This window comes from Cebus imitator, unplaced genomic scaffold (assembly GCF_001604975.1).
Source record: "Cebus imitator isolate Cc_AM_T3 unplaced genomic scaffold, Cebus_imitator-1.0 Scaffold719, whole genome shotgun sequence".
In the NCBI taxonomy this organism is placed as follows: domain Eukaryota; kingdom Metazoa; phylum Chordata; class Mammalia; order Primates; family Cebidae; genus Cebus; species Cebus imitator.
This window is the reverse complement of record NW_016108034.1, coordinates 213980-231953: the sequence shown is the minus strand read 5'-3', so window position 1 is coordinate 231953 and position 17974 is coordinate 213980. Positions and strand designations below refer to the sequence as shown.

The window sequence follows — 17974 nt, the reverse complement described above, 5'->3', positions numbered from 1 at the left end:
CTTTCCCTGAGCTCCCATCCATCCCCACCTCTCAGGCAGTAGAAGCCTTCTGTTATTCCCCTGATTTTTTGTCTGCCTCTGCCACAGCACAGACCTCAAAGTATTATCCTTCTTTCATTCCACTTAGATGATTAAGTTCTTGGGAGTAAGGATTAAATATTTGTTTCCATTGCAATCAGTAAAGAGCCTGATAAACAGCAGGTACTCAGTACATGCTTACCAAATTAATGAATAAATGAAGGTATATGCCTCATAACTTGCATGGTGGGGGATATACTTCTCTGTAGAGAAAAGCAAGTTGAAATCTAGATCATTTGAGACCAGAGCATCATCTTGTTTAATAAAATGTTGAATTTGTCGGAGTCATCTAAAGCAAATTCTAATGTTACTGATAACACTTTCATACTGACTTCTGCATATAGAATGGGTTTTAAATTCCCCAAATTAGTAAATTATTGGCAAGTGCTTTAATGTGACCAAAGTATATCTCAATTATTGAAGAGTACATTAAGTTAGAACCTAATAGTTTCATGGATGTGAGCATTTGTGTGCAGACTGGGTTTTCTAAAATACCATCAGATTTTTCATCTGAATGTTTCATGCCCTTGAATTCAACACACATACTACTTGTAAGAATGTAAAAACGAAGCTTGTTTTCTGCCCAGAATCCCTGAGAAAGGAATTCTAGCAGGACTTGAGAAGATAAATGTTTGCAGGACTCAGTCATTACTAGCAAAGGGGGGAAATGGGAGAACAAACACAAAAATGGAGTTGCATTTTCCCAGAAGATAAAGGAGGGCAAGCAGCATATTCCAAAATATTTCTGTGATCAAGGAATATCAGTTGAATAAATCAAATCTTCTAAATATTCATGGTAAACACTTATATGTCTATATATGTCCCAACACAATTGCAAAGAAAAATAAGAAGTCAAGAAGACATAAAAAAAATAAGAACAAATATGATCTACTCCTCAGGTTAAAGCTCACAACCATTTAATAATAACAATTCACCTTCTCTCTTGCCCCATTTTTCTGCTCCTTCTCCACCTCTCCCATTTTTCTCCTTCTTTTCTTCATTATTATTTGTATTCTGGATGAAATAGCAATTTAGTATGTTCAAAGGTTGTTGAAAAATATAAGTACTACAAAGGTGAATGCACCAGCTGCAAGGGCAAGAAGGCGTCCTGCTAAACTCTGACGTCCCATCTCACCAAAACACATTTAGAGAACACTGAGTCTGTGGTTAAACAGTGTAACACAACACATGATACATTTACATATTTCTCTCTAACTGGAAAATTCAGTTAATATGAAAATTTTGATATCAGATTATTTTGAATTTATTTCACAATCATCTCCTTTTACATCAGTGTCTAGAAACTCTGTTGTAGAGTCACTCAGTGAAAAGCAGATCAATTTACAAGTTATAAATTGGGAGCTGCGCTCCTTAAATAAACCATATTTAGGGAAATAACTACAAAGCTGAATTGATCAAAGCTTCAAATGCAGATTTACAAGTACAGAAACATATTACCAGATTATTTGTGATGTTTCCAACTACCAAAATGTGTACATGAGACTTTCCACTGTATTACAGCACAAATATGACTTAAGTGAAGTACCTTTATGTAAATATTCTCTAGTAACAGGCTTTCAAAGCAGACAGTGGCCCTGGGTAACGTATCACAGGTTTTCCAACAGAAGTAACTGAGGTCCAGAGAATTTAAGTCACTTCCACAAAATCACCAAGTTAGCCCATGCAGAGCTGCAATTATGATGCAGATTTCCTGTGTCCTGGTCCAGTTTTAATTTAAAAGCTTTTCTTTCAAATTATTTCAACAATTCATTCATGAAAGTAACAGCCTATTTAGTTGAGGCCCTCATATCTTTAACTGCATGTTTCTCTCTACACAAGTAGAGTCTTAAAATACCAGAATGTAGACCGGCCTGAGGGATGATAGGAACTTTTTCTAAACATTTGGCTCAGATGCCTGTGGATATTTGTCACCAGTTTAAAATTCCAGCTCCACGTCACCTTCTGACCCAGGGAAAAAGGATATCACACTACAAACAGACCTTAGCATTTAACTTTGAATCTAAGGCAAGCTTCCTGATGTTAGATGAATAAAGAAAAAGTAATAATAATAGTGATCAAGGTTTCTTCCAGGAAGCTACACTTTTGCTTGTAGGGAGACTACAGTCCAGTTATAGCAGAAAAATCACATTTTGTTTTTCTATCTGTTCTGTTTTTCGTGAAGTCAAAGCCTCGATTATTTTTTTTTTCCTATTTAATTCCTATTCTGGGGTTTTGGGAGATGTTCTACATAGTTATATAAGAAGTCTATTTTATATGGCTAAATAAACGATTTAAATAAGATTTTGAAAAAATACAACTTTGCCTTCTTTTATTTCTATGAAGAGTCTTATATTCCTTTGGATTTTTATTACTAATGTTTACTTCAAATAAGAATTTTATTTTGCATTTAGGTGACTGTTCATCACAGTAAATGTATACTAATAACACCTTTATATAATATATGCTTATATAACAGGGTTTTACAGCTGACTAAGAATTTCCACAGATATTATGAACTCTTTCTTTTGAACCAGCAAGGTAGAAAAATGTTAAGTATTACCCCTGTTTTGCAAATAAGAAAATTAAGAACCCAACACATTATGTTTATAAAGAATTTATAAGGAAAGAGTCAGAGCTTTATTGCAGTCCTCTGACACAGGGCCAGTTGCTATCTGGACTGTATCCACGTTGAGTTCGCAGAAGTTGGGCAAGTTCAAACAGCTGCTTTCTCTTCATTGACTGCTCAGGCAAGGTGCATGCCATCCCTCACAAAAACACTGCCCCAGGGCTCAAATAAGTCTGTCTTGACATCAGTAAAATGTCATTAAAGTAAACAGATGTTTTACATATTGAGCATATTTCCACTTTTCTCAAACAACTCTACCTGAGCCAATGTATAAACAATTGCCAAAACCTTTATATTAGAAAAAAAGAATTAAATTAAATTAGTATATGTACCACTAAATGTGCAAAATGCATTTTAATACCAAAGGATAATTTTGGGGGGTTTTGCTGCTTTGCTTTTCCTGAATTGCTTTGTAAATAATCAAGAGCTGAGCACAACCCTGGCCAAAGGGAAAAACATGAGACAAATGAAAATAACTATAAATATAAATAGTAAATGAAAATTTACTATTGTCATTTCAAATCTCCCAGTTCTACTTTTTCTTCTTCCGCTCCCTCCACAATTTTGTCCCACATGCCTAGGATTCAGCGCTCCCTTATCCTTCCTCCTATCAAACCTAGTAACTGGGAATAATCTGATAAAAATTGTTTATGTATTGGAGAAAACAATCTGTAATGAGCCAACCAGGGAATCCATTCTAAAAGTACTAATAACATCCACATTTCTTCAGTGCCCATTAAGGCCATGCATTTTAATTTAACTCCTCAGTATGCAGATGAGGAAGGGAACCTGAATCTTAAAGAAGATCAAGAACTTGCAAGGTTGCAAGGTTAGGAAACGGCAAAGTCTGGACCCAAAGATGAGAATCCAAAGACCCTTCTTTTGTTAACTGTGTATTGAAAATAAATGGAAAGAAGTGCTAACTGTAAAAAGCTTTATGTGGAAAAATGGTAATAGGAACTCTTGGGAAGCTCTCAAAATAAAAATTAAAAACAAAAACTCACTACTGAGTCAGTGTCCTACTCCTATTTCTTGTAGGTAGGTCTAGTTGACAGAATATGTGTTTTTAGCCAAACAAATATAGTATTGTGACACAGTTTATTTACTTATCTATTTGTTGATTCTAAAATGACTATGTTTAAAAAATAGGGTAAAAAATAGAAGAGTCAAAGAACAGATGTCGAGAGATGTCATCTACTTTCCCAAATTTTTTAAAATTCACTAAATAAATCCCACAATACATCATTTAGGTATGGTCATACTAAATTAGCATGGAGCCTTACATTTTAGTGCATTTCAATGAGGCTATCTGAGCCACCTGTCCATCGGTATCACTTGTATACTCTCAGAGAGCCCTTCTTCCCAGGTTCTTACTGCTTTCCATACCCTCTCTCCTGTCTTCCACATCCCTAGAGGCAGACTCCCTAGAGGCATAAGGTTCTACCCAGGTGTGACTTGAAACTTGCTTTTGAAGAGAAAAAAGATTGAATTTGTTTAAAAAATCACTTAAGACAGGAAAGGAACCTTGCAGGCAAAGAAGTACCCATTCTAAAATCATTCCAGTGAAACTGCCATCTTGGAGCGCTTCTCTCTGAAATTCAGCTGGCCACGTTAGGTCACTCTGAGCATATATCATGGGGCAATTTTAGGCCTCTATCCTGAAGAAACTTAAAAACCCTCTTCAGAAACAGTAGGAATATAGTGGACAAATTTGCATTTTGATTATAACCAGGCAACTTTCAGTTTCTAATAGAAACTACTTTAAATGATTTTAACTTTTTGATTGTGGAACCCTCCGTTGGGAAGTAGGGTGTCTATGACAGCTGAATTTTATGATCCTATAGTGTGAGCCACAGAGTCCATCTGGGATACTGTGATTTTTACCCAGAGCCGCTATGATTCCCATGGCCAGAAAATATTGAGGAAAAGCATCTTAAAAGGCAAATTACCACATAACAAGCTTGCATTACAAAGGTGTAGTATCATTAAATCTGTGTTCTAGGATGTTAACTATAGAGCATCTGGACTATATTAGTTCCCTATGGACTAGAAAGAAAAAAGAATGCCAAACAGGTAAATTGTGATAAAAGGTCAGGCTGGAAGGAAAAGTCTTAAATTTGAAAGAAAATCTGGGAAAGGGACATCCAGATGGACCTTAGCAAAACACTGGAAAGACAAAGATGGCCTCCAAATCCTAAAAAATGCCTTTTCTTCAAACAGAAAGGTGAAGGAAAGCATATTTCCCTTAAAAACTAAAAACAAGCCACCTATTCAAAATTATTTTCTTAGAACGGGGCCTGCTTTTACTCCTAGGACTTTGGCAAATGTTGCACCCAAGGAAAGCGAAGAGGTAGCTCAAGTGACAGGGACACGTGGCAAGTTTACAAGATGTATGCATATTCTGAATATATTAAAACTTGCCAATTCTATTTTATTTTGTCATTCCCAAACACAAACACTCACAGAGAAACTTGGAGTCTATTCATTGATTTACCTCTATAAAACTAATTCTATTTCCATTTGTTCTCATTGTTTACATAAAGGAATACACTCCTCCACTCCATTTTTTAAAACAAACAAACAAAAATGATTCTAATATAATGAAATATTTCTGGGCCAATGAGAAAACCACTGGTTTACAAACCTATGAGTTGTTTCTAAACAAAATTCAGTTCAGTTATACTATGCTCAAGAGAGAACAACAAAATTCACCAATAAAAAACTTGCCTAATCTAATCAACAGATATCAAAACTTAAGGAAAAGTAGGGAAGGAATGAAGAAAGAAGCAATTTTTTTTTAAATAAACACCTACCAGGGCATAGGACTGTAGCACCTTAAAGGTTTGAACACCAGCTCCCTGACAGAATTTGCAGTTGCTCTTTATTCATCAGCTGCAAGTCTCCTTTTTCCCAGTACAAACTTTTTTTTTTTTTTTAATTCTTACATCAGAATCTCTCACTTGCCATGGAATTGTCAGTGCCCTCTGTCCTCTCAAAGCAAATATAAGCCTTTTTGCTGAAACCTCAGAAGTTTTATGTTTGTAGCCCAAGATCAGAAAACTAGGAACTATGTAGTTCATCCTTCCATGGTAGTCAGTTAACCTCACCGTCCACCAATCCACTCCACAAAAAATTCTAGTTAAAAATTCATCACAATGTGAGAAACATAGTGCCCTGAATTAAACGGTAACTTTCAATTTATTTAATATAAAAATCTGAGAATGAAAGAATGAGGGGAAAAAAGGCTTTAAAATGCCCCCAAACTAGCATAAATTGAATCTGGTAAGGTTCTTCTGTTTTAAGAGCAAATAAACCTATTACTGCTATGAAAGCTAAATGAAAATATTAAATCTCTATAAATAAATTGTATTTTCTATGGGAACCATCCATATTTTCAGAATTGCATAATAAAAAAAATCTAAAGCTGATGACTAGAGAACAACCATTGAATATCAAAAATTTAATTATAGAACTTCATAGCTACAAATTACCTGGTAAAATTCCACCTGCATCTCTCCTTCCAAGTTAAACCCATCATTTTTTTTATTATGAATTTGAAAAACTACAAGGAAAGAAAAAGTACAGGAAAGTAAGGAAAGTGTGAGCATGAAAAATGTGCCAATATCCCACATCAGTTTCTGCTTTCTGGAGTCAATTTCATAAAAGTCTCCTGGGAGTGAAGGGAGTGAGGTAAATTAACAGCTTTTGGAAAGTGAAGAGACTTGCTACAGAGTCTGGGAAAAGATGGTCACCCCTACTACTGTATCCAAATAGTCCTGGAGCTGCCTTGTAAATCCCTGAGCAGTGAAGCAATGCCTCTCATTCCAAATGTGACCCAGAGCAATGCAGAGTGGAAAACAGGTTTTCAGGCTTTAATACAGACTTTATGACTATCATAGTTTCACAAAGTAAACTCTGAAACAGACAGGGCTGGTGGACAGGCATGAGGTGGCACTGGGGCACGGAGTGGATCGTGCTTGGCTTGCTCACAACTGAGAACCAGCACAAAGATTTAAATGCATGTGGGGCTGTGAAGCAGGAGAGAAGCAGTGATGCTTCAAATCACAGGGCCATTAGAAACTCTCCAATTGGAAGCACCTTTTGTTTTTCCTTTGTTTTCTGTAGTAGTAAATCTACAAAAACAGAAAATACAATACAGTCTTTTTATTTGAAGAGTAAGAATTTAAAATGGGGTTTAAAAGCTTATTAACACATAGATAAAATCACTGATGTATTATCAAAATGATCATAGTAGAAAAATATATAAAAATTACATTTTAAAAGTTTTATGCTAGGTTTAATTTCTCTGAGAGCAGTTTCTTTGTAACATCTAACATCTTGATTCTCATAATCACCCAATAAACACTTATTATCTCTATTATTATTAAATTTTATATATTTAATAATAATAAGATGGAGTTTCACTCTTGTTGCCCAGGCTGGAGTGCAATAGTGCAACCTCCACCTCCCGGGTTCAAGTGATTTTCCTGCCTCAGCCTCCCAAGTAGCCAAGAGCTTGGATTAGAGGCATGCGCCACCATGCCTGGCTAATTTTGTATTTTTAGTAGAGAATGGTTTTCACCCTGTTGGTCAGGCTGTTCTCAAACTCCTGACCTCGTGATCCACCCACCTTGGCCTCCCAAAGTGCTGGGATTACAGGCATGAGCCACTGTCCTTGCCCTGTTATTATTAAATAGTAAACTAATAATAACATAATAATAATGATCTACCATTTAATGAGTTCCTATTATTAGTTGGGAGTTATGCTATCATGTATGTATATATATGATAGTATTCATCATAATTATTTGAAGTATCATTCCAATTTGATAGATGACACTGTGACGCAGAGAAATCAGGAAAAATTCCCAAGAATATGAAAATACAACTTGCAAAACCTAAATTTGAATTCAGATCACTCATATTTGAGTGAATGAATGGTGAGAAAGATTGTTCTAGATTTTCACAAACAGAATTCAATTGGCATATATGCATGGGTGGATCTAAAACATAAAATGAATTCATGCCATAGTCCCTATCTCCCAGGAAATTTATTCTTGGTTAGCACCAACACATTTGCAACACAAGGACAATCCCTTGAAAGGAAAGGGGATATTTATTGCAGATAAGAATCTCCTTGTTTCTTAGAGGATATAAGATTTGAAATAGAACTTGTAGGAAAATGTCAATAGGCAGAGGGAACATAAAAAGAGAAGCACGGAAGTACTTGAATCACAAAAGCTAGATGTGGGAACAGTAAAAAGTTAGATCTGAACTGAGAAAGGATGCTGCATGGTGTGTAGCAATCAATAGTGTTAAGGACAATAATAGAAATCATGGTAGCTGTTTAGATATAGCAGAGAATATGAGCAGTCTTGCAAGGCAGCTGGATACTCTTGGCATTCTTCTGTTAAAAAAAGTCACACAGAATTAAGGTCAATATAATGTGTTAAGTGTGATGCAATAGTCAATGGCAGCTCAGAATAAACTGTTAAATTGGAAAGTGATATTATAAAAACAGGACTCAGACTAATCTGGTAGGAATATTAAAATGGATTCATGGGAAGAAAGCATTCTCAGTATGGTATGGTTCCTGCACGGCAAAGGTGTACTGACTATTGAGAGATGGCCAAAGAGGAGCACTTAGCTCAACTAATGAGAGAATGTCAGTTCTGAGTGGAATCTGGACAGTAGAGAATAAAAGGGATAGAGAGAGAGTGAGGGAGAGAGTTTGTGTGTGTCTGCATGTGTTGGCGGTGGGAGGCTCAAGCAATGCCTTCTTTCGAGTCTGAGAATGACAGCTGATGTGACTAAAACTCATAAATGGGCAAGATCAGCAGGGTCTTAGATGTCACACTAAGAAGCTTGAACCCTATTCTTTCTATAAGTTATGGGAGCCAATGAAAGTTGTTAAGGAAGGTAAAGACATTATTAGATATTCATTTTATAACACATTAGCAACAGAGGGCACCAATATATGTGTGGTTGGAAAGCAGACACACGGGAGGCAAGGAGATGAATTAGATGCTATCGCAGTAACCCGGGGATAGATGATGAGAGCCTAAACTGAGGCATTTGTAGTAGATATGGAGAAGAGGTATACTTGAGAAATATTTAGCAGGTAAAATGGTACATATTAGTGAATGACTGGAATCCTGCTGACTGAATGACTGGGTAGCATCATGTTGCCATTAACCGGCATAAGGAGGACTACATAAGAAAAATGACCAAGTCTTGAAGAGAAGCCAATAAACTGGGTTTTGGATACACTGAAATTGCAGTGGTTCTAGGCTGCCCCAGGGATAGTTGAAAATATATATTTAACTGAAATTCATGTGAAAGATCAGCGTTGAAGAGATTTTATAATTATCAGCATTCAGCTATTAAACAAAATCCTTATTTCTAGATGGCCTAGGAAGAGAATATCCAGGGAGAACCAATGAACTAAATCCTGTAAGAAGAGCAAAATGCTAAAAGAAAAGAGAAGGAGCCCTTGAATGAAGCTGAGAGGGAAAGGTCAGGGAGGCAGAGGGAGAACCTTCAGAGACAGCCCTTTAAGAAAGCCGGAGTGATCAATGGTCTTCAACAAAGGGGAAAGGTCTGACAAGATAAGATGAAAAGGGCCCCTTGGAACACCACACATTTTAATCCTCACCATGCCAGAGTAGCTTAAGTGGAATGGAGAGGCCAAGTGAGGGCATAGAAGGCAGAGACAGAAAACTGCACACTGCTCCTTTTAAAGCAGCTGCGATAAGAATAAAGACTGGGTGGGAGCTAGACACAGGCTGTGGGAGAGCTGAACTTGTCTACAGGCTAAAAAGAAAGAGCAGATAGAAAGGAAGTGGCTGAAGTTATACAAAGGAGAGCACGACTGTTGGAATAAGTTCCCCAAAGAGATGGAGAACAAATAAAACACAAAAGAGCAAATCCAGGAGGTGCTTCAAAACAATTCAAAGATTTGGTGAAAGCAAAAAATACACCACCAGGGTTTATATCTGTGGTCACTGAAATAGATTGTAATGTCACTTTCAGCATCTCATTTAAGTACTCTAAAATTACTTTTAGGAAAATTTCTTAAATGATCCTCCTAAAAATCTCATCAGATCACAAAGGTTTATACTATTTCCTCAAAATTTCAGATGAGAACACAAATTCCCAGTGAGGGTAAAGGACCCTTGGCAGGTAGCAAAGCTGCTAAACAGAATAAGGAACAGAGCCCAGATGTTCTCTCACATGATGGCTGGACCACACCTTATTATACTTGTTATACTACATAGACTACAACAAGGCTATGATGCTTATGTTGAAAGTAGCATTTCCACCAAGAGTATAGTGCGCAGTCATCTTAAACCTGAATTCACAATTCCGATTGGACACTCCAAAAAGAAAAGGGAAAAAAAGGATATGAAACTGAGACTGTCTTTCCTCCTTCCTAGGCCTAAACTTAAAAAAAAAAAAAAGCATGTCAACATTTTTGACTTTGAATATAACACGAGAAGGCTATAGTAACAAAGTTTGATTAATTCATTAATATTAATTTATTAATTTAGTTAACATTTCTATCTTCTTCCTTTTTTTTTTTTTTTTTTTTTGAGACAGAGTCTCACTTTGTTGGCCAGGCTGGAGTGCAGCAGTGGCATGATCTCAGCTCACTGGTTCTACCTCCCAGGTTCAAGCAATTCTCCTGCCTCAGTCTCCCAAATAGGTGGGATTACAGGCGCCCACCACAATGCACAGATCATTTTTTTTGTTGTTGTATTTTCAGTAGCGATGGAGTTTCGCCATGATGGCCAGCTGGTATCAAACTCCTGACCTTAGGTAATCCACCCACTTCAGCCTCCCAAAGTGCTGAGATTACAGGCGGAGCCACCACATCTGGCCTCTATTGTCTCTGTAGAAGGCAAGATTTAGATAGGAAAAATCTTGCTTTATTGTAATTTCCCTTATACATTGTTTCTTAGTGAATATTTTAGCGTAAGATAAAATCACCTTGATTTATTTGAAGGGTTTAGTTTTTAAAATATTGATAAAATAAAAACCTTAAGGTTGCCAATATGGTCACACCTTTAAGGCAAAATTTTCCATAGGATAGATTTCCCATGCCAATGTCAAGGGTAAATAGTCTTTTAAATATTGAATGTGACAGCCTATCTTATATAAAATTTAGATAAATATATCTGAAATTTATATTGAAATACATTTAAAAGGAAAACAAAATTATCAGTATCTTCCTGATAATTATATTCAGACTCCAAAAGCCTATTCAAGCTGTGACTTTTAGTTATAAGAAAAGTTCAAAGACTTCAATTCATATTTATCAGTAAGATGATAATGTCTTGTTTTACATTTTTAGTGAAAATTCTAGCTTCGTGGAAATAAATAAAAAATATTAAATCAAGGAATATCTTTATATAAGATTTGTCTCACATAAACTGTGCAAATTCCCCAAATTTATACAATAGATCAATTAATAATTAACACTTCCAGTCTTTTTCCCTTTCCGTTACAATATCTCTTATGTGTAAATCTAAGCTTTACAATGTTGCCATCTCAGAGAAGAAAATCAGATTAAAAATCAGCTGATCTTTGTTCATACATTTTAAGAATGCCAGGTGTAAGGCCAGGTGATGATGTATGAATCATTCTTCAACCTGGAGAAAACTGTATGATTTTTTAAAATTACATGCTGTGGCCATAGATTAACATGATTCCAATCCTCTAATTTCCAGCTTCTTAAAACAAAGCATCCTCTTTCTGCTTTTGCCTCACATCCTGCATTAAGTACTTGTCTAGAATGATGAACACAATAAATTTCAGGTCTGTAGTGATAGTGCTGAAAGTGTGCAGAGCAGAAAGAGAGAGGAAATGATGAAAATGAAAAACATACATTCACCTGGAAACACATTTGAATAGCGTGTGTCTTTTGCATAGTAGAATAATTAGTCTAACCCACCATGAGGGGGATTGGGCCTTAAGTTATTTTTCCAGAAGTGATGGTGAATTTGCAATGGTTTATCTACAAACTTCAATTAAGTAGCCTTATAAGTAAAATGAATAACTAAAATAGCAAGTTATTACCAAAGTCTTAATGTGTAGCCTTGGAGCACATAAGCCAACAGGTCCACATTAAGATTCAGAGTGTCAGTCAAAGATTTAATACAGTGGTTCACCAATGTAAATCAGAGTCATCTGGAGAGCTCTAAAAAACATACAGATGCCCAGACCCCATCCAAACCTCCTAGATATTTGGAAAGTAGGTGGGGGTGGGGGGAGCTAGAGGGCTAGAATCTATATTAATCAGAAGATCTTAGGTGATTTTTTATACCATTTTTATCAACACTGATCTGTGGCTTGCTTACTCACTACCACACAGAGTCATGGTCCAAGTATACATTGTGTTAGTCAATATTAAGAATTCACTAAATCTATGAATCTACCAATGTACATATGTGGAAAGAGATATACTCTTCAAACTAAAGCTTCAGTTTAGTTTGAATAAAAGTTATAGGTGTCAAAATTTATCCAAAGACAATTAGATTAGGAAGCAAAGAAAATGCAGCCTAATATTTAAGTGTCATTCAGTCTTGGCTTCACAGTCTACTCAGAAATGAACCATAACCAAGGTGGATCTAGCCACACAACTACATTTTGTCCATTGAAACCGTAAGATCTAGGCCACTAAAAGTAGCTGACCATTTTGCTCACTGAGGTAGGGACCATAGGACTCTAATAGTGGTGCTTCCTTATATCTTTCATAGTAGAACTCAATTCAGTAGAGTACATTGCCAGCACCACTGAGGTAAAGGCTACATTTCCTAGACCCTTTTGAAGCTTTGTATGACCATATGACTAAATTCTGGTCAACTGTAAGTTTAAATGTTTTGAAGACTTTAAAGTCTTCATAAAAGGGAGCAGGGTGGGGAATGGCTCATGGTCTTAGTTTCCCATCCTCTATCCACATGCCTAGAAAGTAATGCAATGGCTGGAGCTTCAGCAGCCATTTAGGACCATAAAAATAAAAAACCATACCGTAGAGATACGGGAGCCAGGAGAGGTAGAAAAAGCTTCAGTCCCTAATGACTTTGTGGAGTCAATATGCCAGCCTTTCACTACCTGCTTATAAGCATTTCTTTATATTTAAAAAAGAAAATCTTTTCTTTTTTTTTTGTGATACAGAGTCTTGCTCTGTCACCCAGGCTGGAGTGCAGTGGCATGATCTTGGCTCACTGCAACCCCCGCCTCCCAGGTTGAAGTGATTCTTGTGCCTTAGTCTCCTGAGTGCTGGGACTACAGGCATGCAACATCACGCCAACTTAATTTTTGTATCTGGGGTAGAGACAGAGTTTCACCATGTTGTCCAGGCTGGTCACAAACTCCTGACTTCAGGTGATCCACTCACCTCGGCCTCTCAAACTGCCAGGATTATAGGCATGAGCCACTGTGCCCAGCCAAGAAAACATTTTTTTGTTTGTTTAAACTACTGCATTCTGCTACATGTACCCGCTATAAAAATCTGCATGTCCTACAGGATTCATAGTATTTTAATAGTAATGAATTTAAAACAATTTATGAGTGAACATATATCTTAGGCTATGTATTCATATTCTGTACTTCCTTTAAAATGATGTCATCCAAGTACTGCTGAGTGTTAACTATCTGCTTCCTCATATTTGTATTGTAACAATGTGATAAATGGCAGACATATAAAAATGCAAGAGACCATGACATATAAGACTGTGAGCCCCTCATCTCCTAGTATGCAAAAGTTAGCTTGGGTCCAGGATATCAGTGTAGGATTGCAACATGATGGCTGTAAATTCATGGTCCATGAGCCAAATATATACTCAGGTATATTTTATTTGGCATATGCAATACCTTCTGAAAATGTTACTTTTGACTGTCTTAAAGTGGGCATGCACTTTCAGTTCTCCACAGGCCCCATCATCCCCTGTTGATGTACAAACACTGGCTTGCTTCACTTATTTATGTTATCTGCCTGGCCTCTGAAAGCATGGAAGTGAAGTTTACAGTATTTGGAAACAAAATGTTACATTTCTGCACCTTCCTTTCTACATTGCTTATCCCATGATGTATACAATGATTCATAACAAAGATTATTTTCTAAAATTAAGTATATAGCTTCTAATAACAAGAATGTATATAGCTCACTAGGTGCTAGGTATTAACTTAGGAATATAAAATATACTGTAAATGCTCTAGTATTTTCCTTAACACAAATGTGGAATCTTTCAATGACTACCACCCCCCTGCACACACGCTCTCACCACACACACACACACACACACACACACACACACACAAATTCTTTAAAAGCTAATTTTGTCATTTTAACTCCCTGATTTTTCACACACACACATACACCCACATAAACTCTTTAAAAGCTAATTTTGTCATTTTAACTCTCTAATTTTGATACTTTAGTTTTGTTACTTTAGTTTTAAATAAAGTCAGCCCAACTCCTAAACTTTCTCCTTTCAGTTTCTTATGAATTTAAAAATTCAAATCAGTTCTTGAAACTTAGTGAGAATGGAACTGATTTGGGCTTAAAATGCCTAAAACTATATTTATTTACTTTTATCTTCTCATTCATATGTATTTCTATCAGGCAAGCAGACTCTGATTATATTTTAGATTTCTGGTAAATAACTACAGTCAAGTAAAGGGAAATATACCCTAAAGTCATAAAAGGAAAGAACAAATAAAAAAACTTATTAATACGCACTTACATGCAAAAATAGATCTCCACATTTCCAAGGAGACATATTTGTACAAAATGTAAATATCACATTATGTGACTGTTACAGCCAAAATTTGAAAAAAGTGTACTTGCTTTTCATGTGTGCCTTAGATATTTCTTTCATTTAAAGCATCTGTTTAAGCTTACTCTTCCCCAAATTCAAAATCAAATGGAGTTTCTAAATTCTGACACTTCTATTAAGCTTGTGACATGTCTAAACAGGAAAAAGAAAGTACTGCCAAGTATCCATACAATATCAACTTAAACCAAGATATTCATGGTAAGTAAGTACAACACAAGTTAAGCAGCTCTGAATATACTATATTCTGGAATTATTTTCTCTACTATCTTGAATTAGGGCCATAATGACTTTCTTTTGCTGTTGAATTTTTATCACTTATATTCTCTTAAGCTGAGAAATAAAATACTGGAATTTTTTACAATACATATGCAAGCAATTACACATTCTGTAAAATCTGATGTTTGGAATTCCATTTTCCGTGCCGTTTGGTTATACTGCGGGATGTGGGCACTGGGGTTAGATTGGAGTTGGGGACTTTTTTGCACCAAGCATCACATTCCTTACATTTATGTCAATTACTATTAAGAAAAATTAAATTCTTCTCATTTTTCAGAAACACCTACAGAGTAATTACAACTATTTGGGAATGTCTTTTATAATATGGCCTATTTCATATACCTTGTGAAACATTCCTTTCATTTATTCACATATTCAATTATTTCCATACTTTATTAAAGTACTTTATTTTAACAAAAATTAACAAAGAAAGTGGTACTAAAAGTTGAAAATTAAAGTTGTTTGCTTTGTTGGGGGAGGGGAGTAAGTTGTTCTTTTTAGAGTCAAATTTGCAATTTCTTTTGTAATTTTTCTGTTTTTTTTCTCCTGTTTTCTGACTTCCAGTTTCTATTCAATTATTTTTGCCACCCTTCCAAACAACATGTGCTTTTCATGCCATTATAAAGAAACTCAAAACTTTTTACCTTTTATAAATTACCTCATATTTTAAAAACATAAAATGAAACATAAAAAGTTCTAAGTCTTAGAAAGTGCCCCCTCTATGGGACTCCTGACAGATTGTTGGATATTCATCTCCAGATTCATATTTTCACTTTTTAAACTTTTTAGAACTTCTGATCTCTAGATTAATTTTGTAAACATTTTAGAAGCAAAAACACAGAAGCAGATACTTGTCCTAAAAATACATGCATAGTTAATACACATGCATGTACAAAAGTAACAGAAAACTTAAGTGAATGTCCAAAGTTTTAAAAGCTTGAGTTTGATGTTAAATAGTTGAGTTGATGAAAATCAATAATGGCTTATTCTAAAAGAGTACATGTCTATATTTGAAAGTGCAACCCTCAAGAGTAAAGACTTAATAGAGGAATCAATTTAAATATTTTCTTATATTCAAGAAACAGCTATGCATTTTTGCTTAACCATACCATATAACCCAACTGTAACATATGCAAATTGCACAGGAAAAAACACTTGGTCACCAGGCAAGATTTATCTTTAAAAAAAAAAAAAAAAAAAAAAAAGCTTCTATCTAGAGGGTAATGTCCATGCAAATATTCTATGCCAAATAAGATATATATATAAGGCATGCTGATTTCCTGCCTTCCGCCATCCAACCGGGAACCACCACTGTCCTGTTAATCAAGCCAGTAGGGTGGGAAAATACCACTGTTTAAGAAATCTGGCTTGTATCAGCCTCTGTCATGGAGAAACAAATGAGACTGCCTCCCAGTAAGCAAAAGTGATCACATTTTCACAAATGAAAATGGTAAAGAAGTGTAAATTGTTAAAGAGGAAAGAATGAGGAGCCAAAGACAAAGAAAAATCAAAGCTATCAGAGTTGCTGCAGAGGTTTTTCTAAACAAAGAATTTTATGAAGCAGCTGAAGTTCAGTACAAAAGACTCCACCCTACCCAGCTTCTGCCGCGACTTTTCCTTGCTCTGAAAACTCCAGCCCACAGAACAGAGCTCCTCTAACTAAAATGTCTTTAATGCTCCGTTTTAAGCATTCACTCGTTTCTTCTTTTAAAGTTCCCACTCTCACACTCAGGCAAAAGGACTTATTGTAGGCTTTTCCAGAAAAAATTAGTAGTGTACTCTCTCCAACGGCAAATCTAGAAGCTCCGGGTTTACAAACATCCCAATTGTCTTTCAAGTCGTTTTCCAGGTGCAAATCCGTCAGCCCCCTTCTCAAACTTCAAACCAGAACCTCCTCTTCACGCTCTTCCTGAGGCTTAACATTCCACCTATTTCCCAAACCGTGCAATAAACACTACAAGCAAAGCAAATGGCAAACTCACCATCCTCGCCTTCTTCCTGGGCTTTTATTGAGACAAATTGCCCTAATAAAACAGTAAGAATGAGGAGAGGTCTTGCTTCCGCCCAGTTTGCCATCATGTCTAAATATTAGACATGTGGGTTCTCCTGAGAGTGAAAAGTAGATTCTGAGGTTATTGTAGCACCATGAAGTCAGCTGTGGGCTCTTCTTTCAGCACCAGCCCCAGGGCAGCCTCTGCAAACCCCGTTTTTCAGCACCAGCTCCAGCACAGTCTGCGAAAACTTTTTTCAAGCGATGCAGCTTTAAATAGGAAGAATGCTGCCTCCACTTCTTTTCCTGCCCCTTTTCAGCTTGTTCAGGCTCATAACCATCCAGTGTCTGCCAAGCAACGGTCTGATTGATGGTAAACAACCAAATCAGAACACGCGTCTCTGTGCCTGAACTTTCCCTATTTCATTTAACTTTTAAGCATAGATGGGGCTTAATAACAGAAACAAACATTTGTTTCTCCTTTCTTTTATTTTTAAGAAAGTCTGTTAAAACAAAAGGGTCCTATTTTCCCCTCCCTAACCTTTCCCCCAGACACACACCCTTTAACTTTTCCCCTATAGGCTGAAAAAGACATTCTGGAGGAAACAGCCTTTTAACCTAGTGATGGTGGTGGTGTTTTTTTTTTTTTTTTAATATGTAGATATTCCAAGGCTTTCTTCTCCACCTTAAATCCTTAAAGAATCACACTTTAACCCTTTCTTTTAACTGAATATGGAGTATTCTTATCCCCTTCTCAGATTCTATTTCCTTTCCCATACTCTGAAAGGGAATTATTAGAATGTTGCCCAGGTAAAGTCCAGGTGAGAAAACCACTTTGGAAAAATGAATTTGTGATACATTGTAATTCGAATAAGAAGGCAGGTCCTTTCCTAACGTCTCCACATCTCTTATTAAAGGGCCATATCTGCAGGTTCCTCTTGTCCTGGAGAGTTTTACCATGCTGAAAAATAGTCTACTAAGCAGTGCAGAGGAATGGCAAGTTCTCTACCTTTGGATGAAAAAAGGCTTGTTTCTGCCTTTCTTGAGCGGTTCTGCCACTCAACAATTTTGTTGAGTGCACATAGTCCTTTATCTCTGTGCACTCCAATTTTCTCATTTGAGAAAAGGGCTTTACCCTGACCAGTGTACAGGGTTCAGTGACAC

At 36.2% G+C, this 17974-nt stretch overlaps 1 protein-coding gene across 1 annotated transcript in view; it reads right to left on the bottom strand.

Annotated features, from left to right (window-relative positions):
• COL5A2 (collagen type V alpha 2 chain) overlaps positions 1 to 17305 on the bottom strand; it is a 148005-nt gene extending 130700 nt beyond the window's left edge. The window contains exon 1 of the mRNA XM_017518965.2: positions 16803 to 17305. Within this exon, the coding sequence (XP_017374454.1) occupies positions 16803 to 16899 (97 nt within the window). The 5' untranslated portion in view covers positions 16900 to 17305. The remainder of the gene's footprint in view (positions 1 to 16802) is intronic.
• Positions 17306 to 17974: the final 669 nt, after the last annotated feature.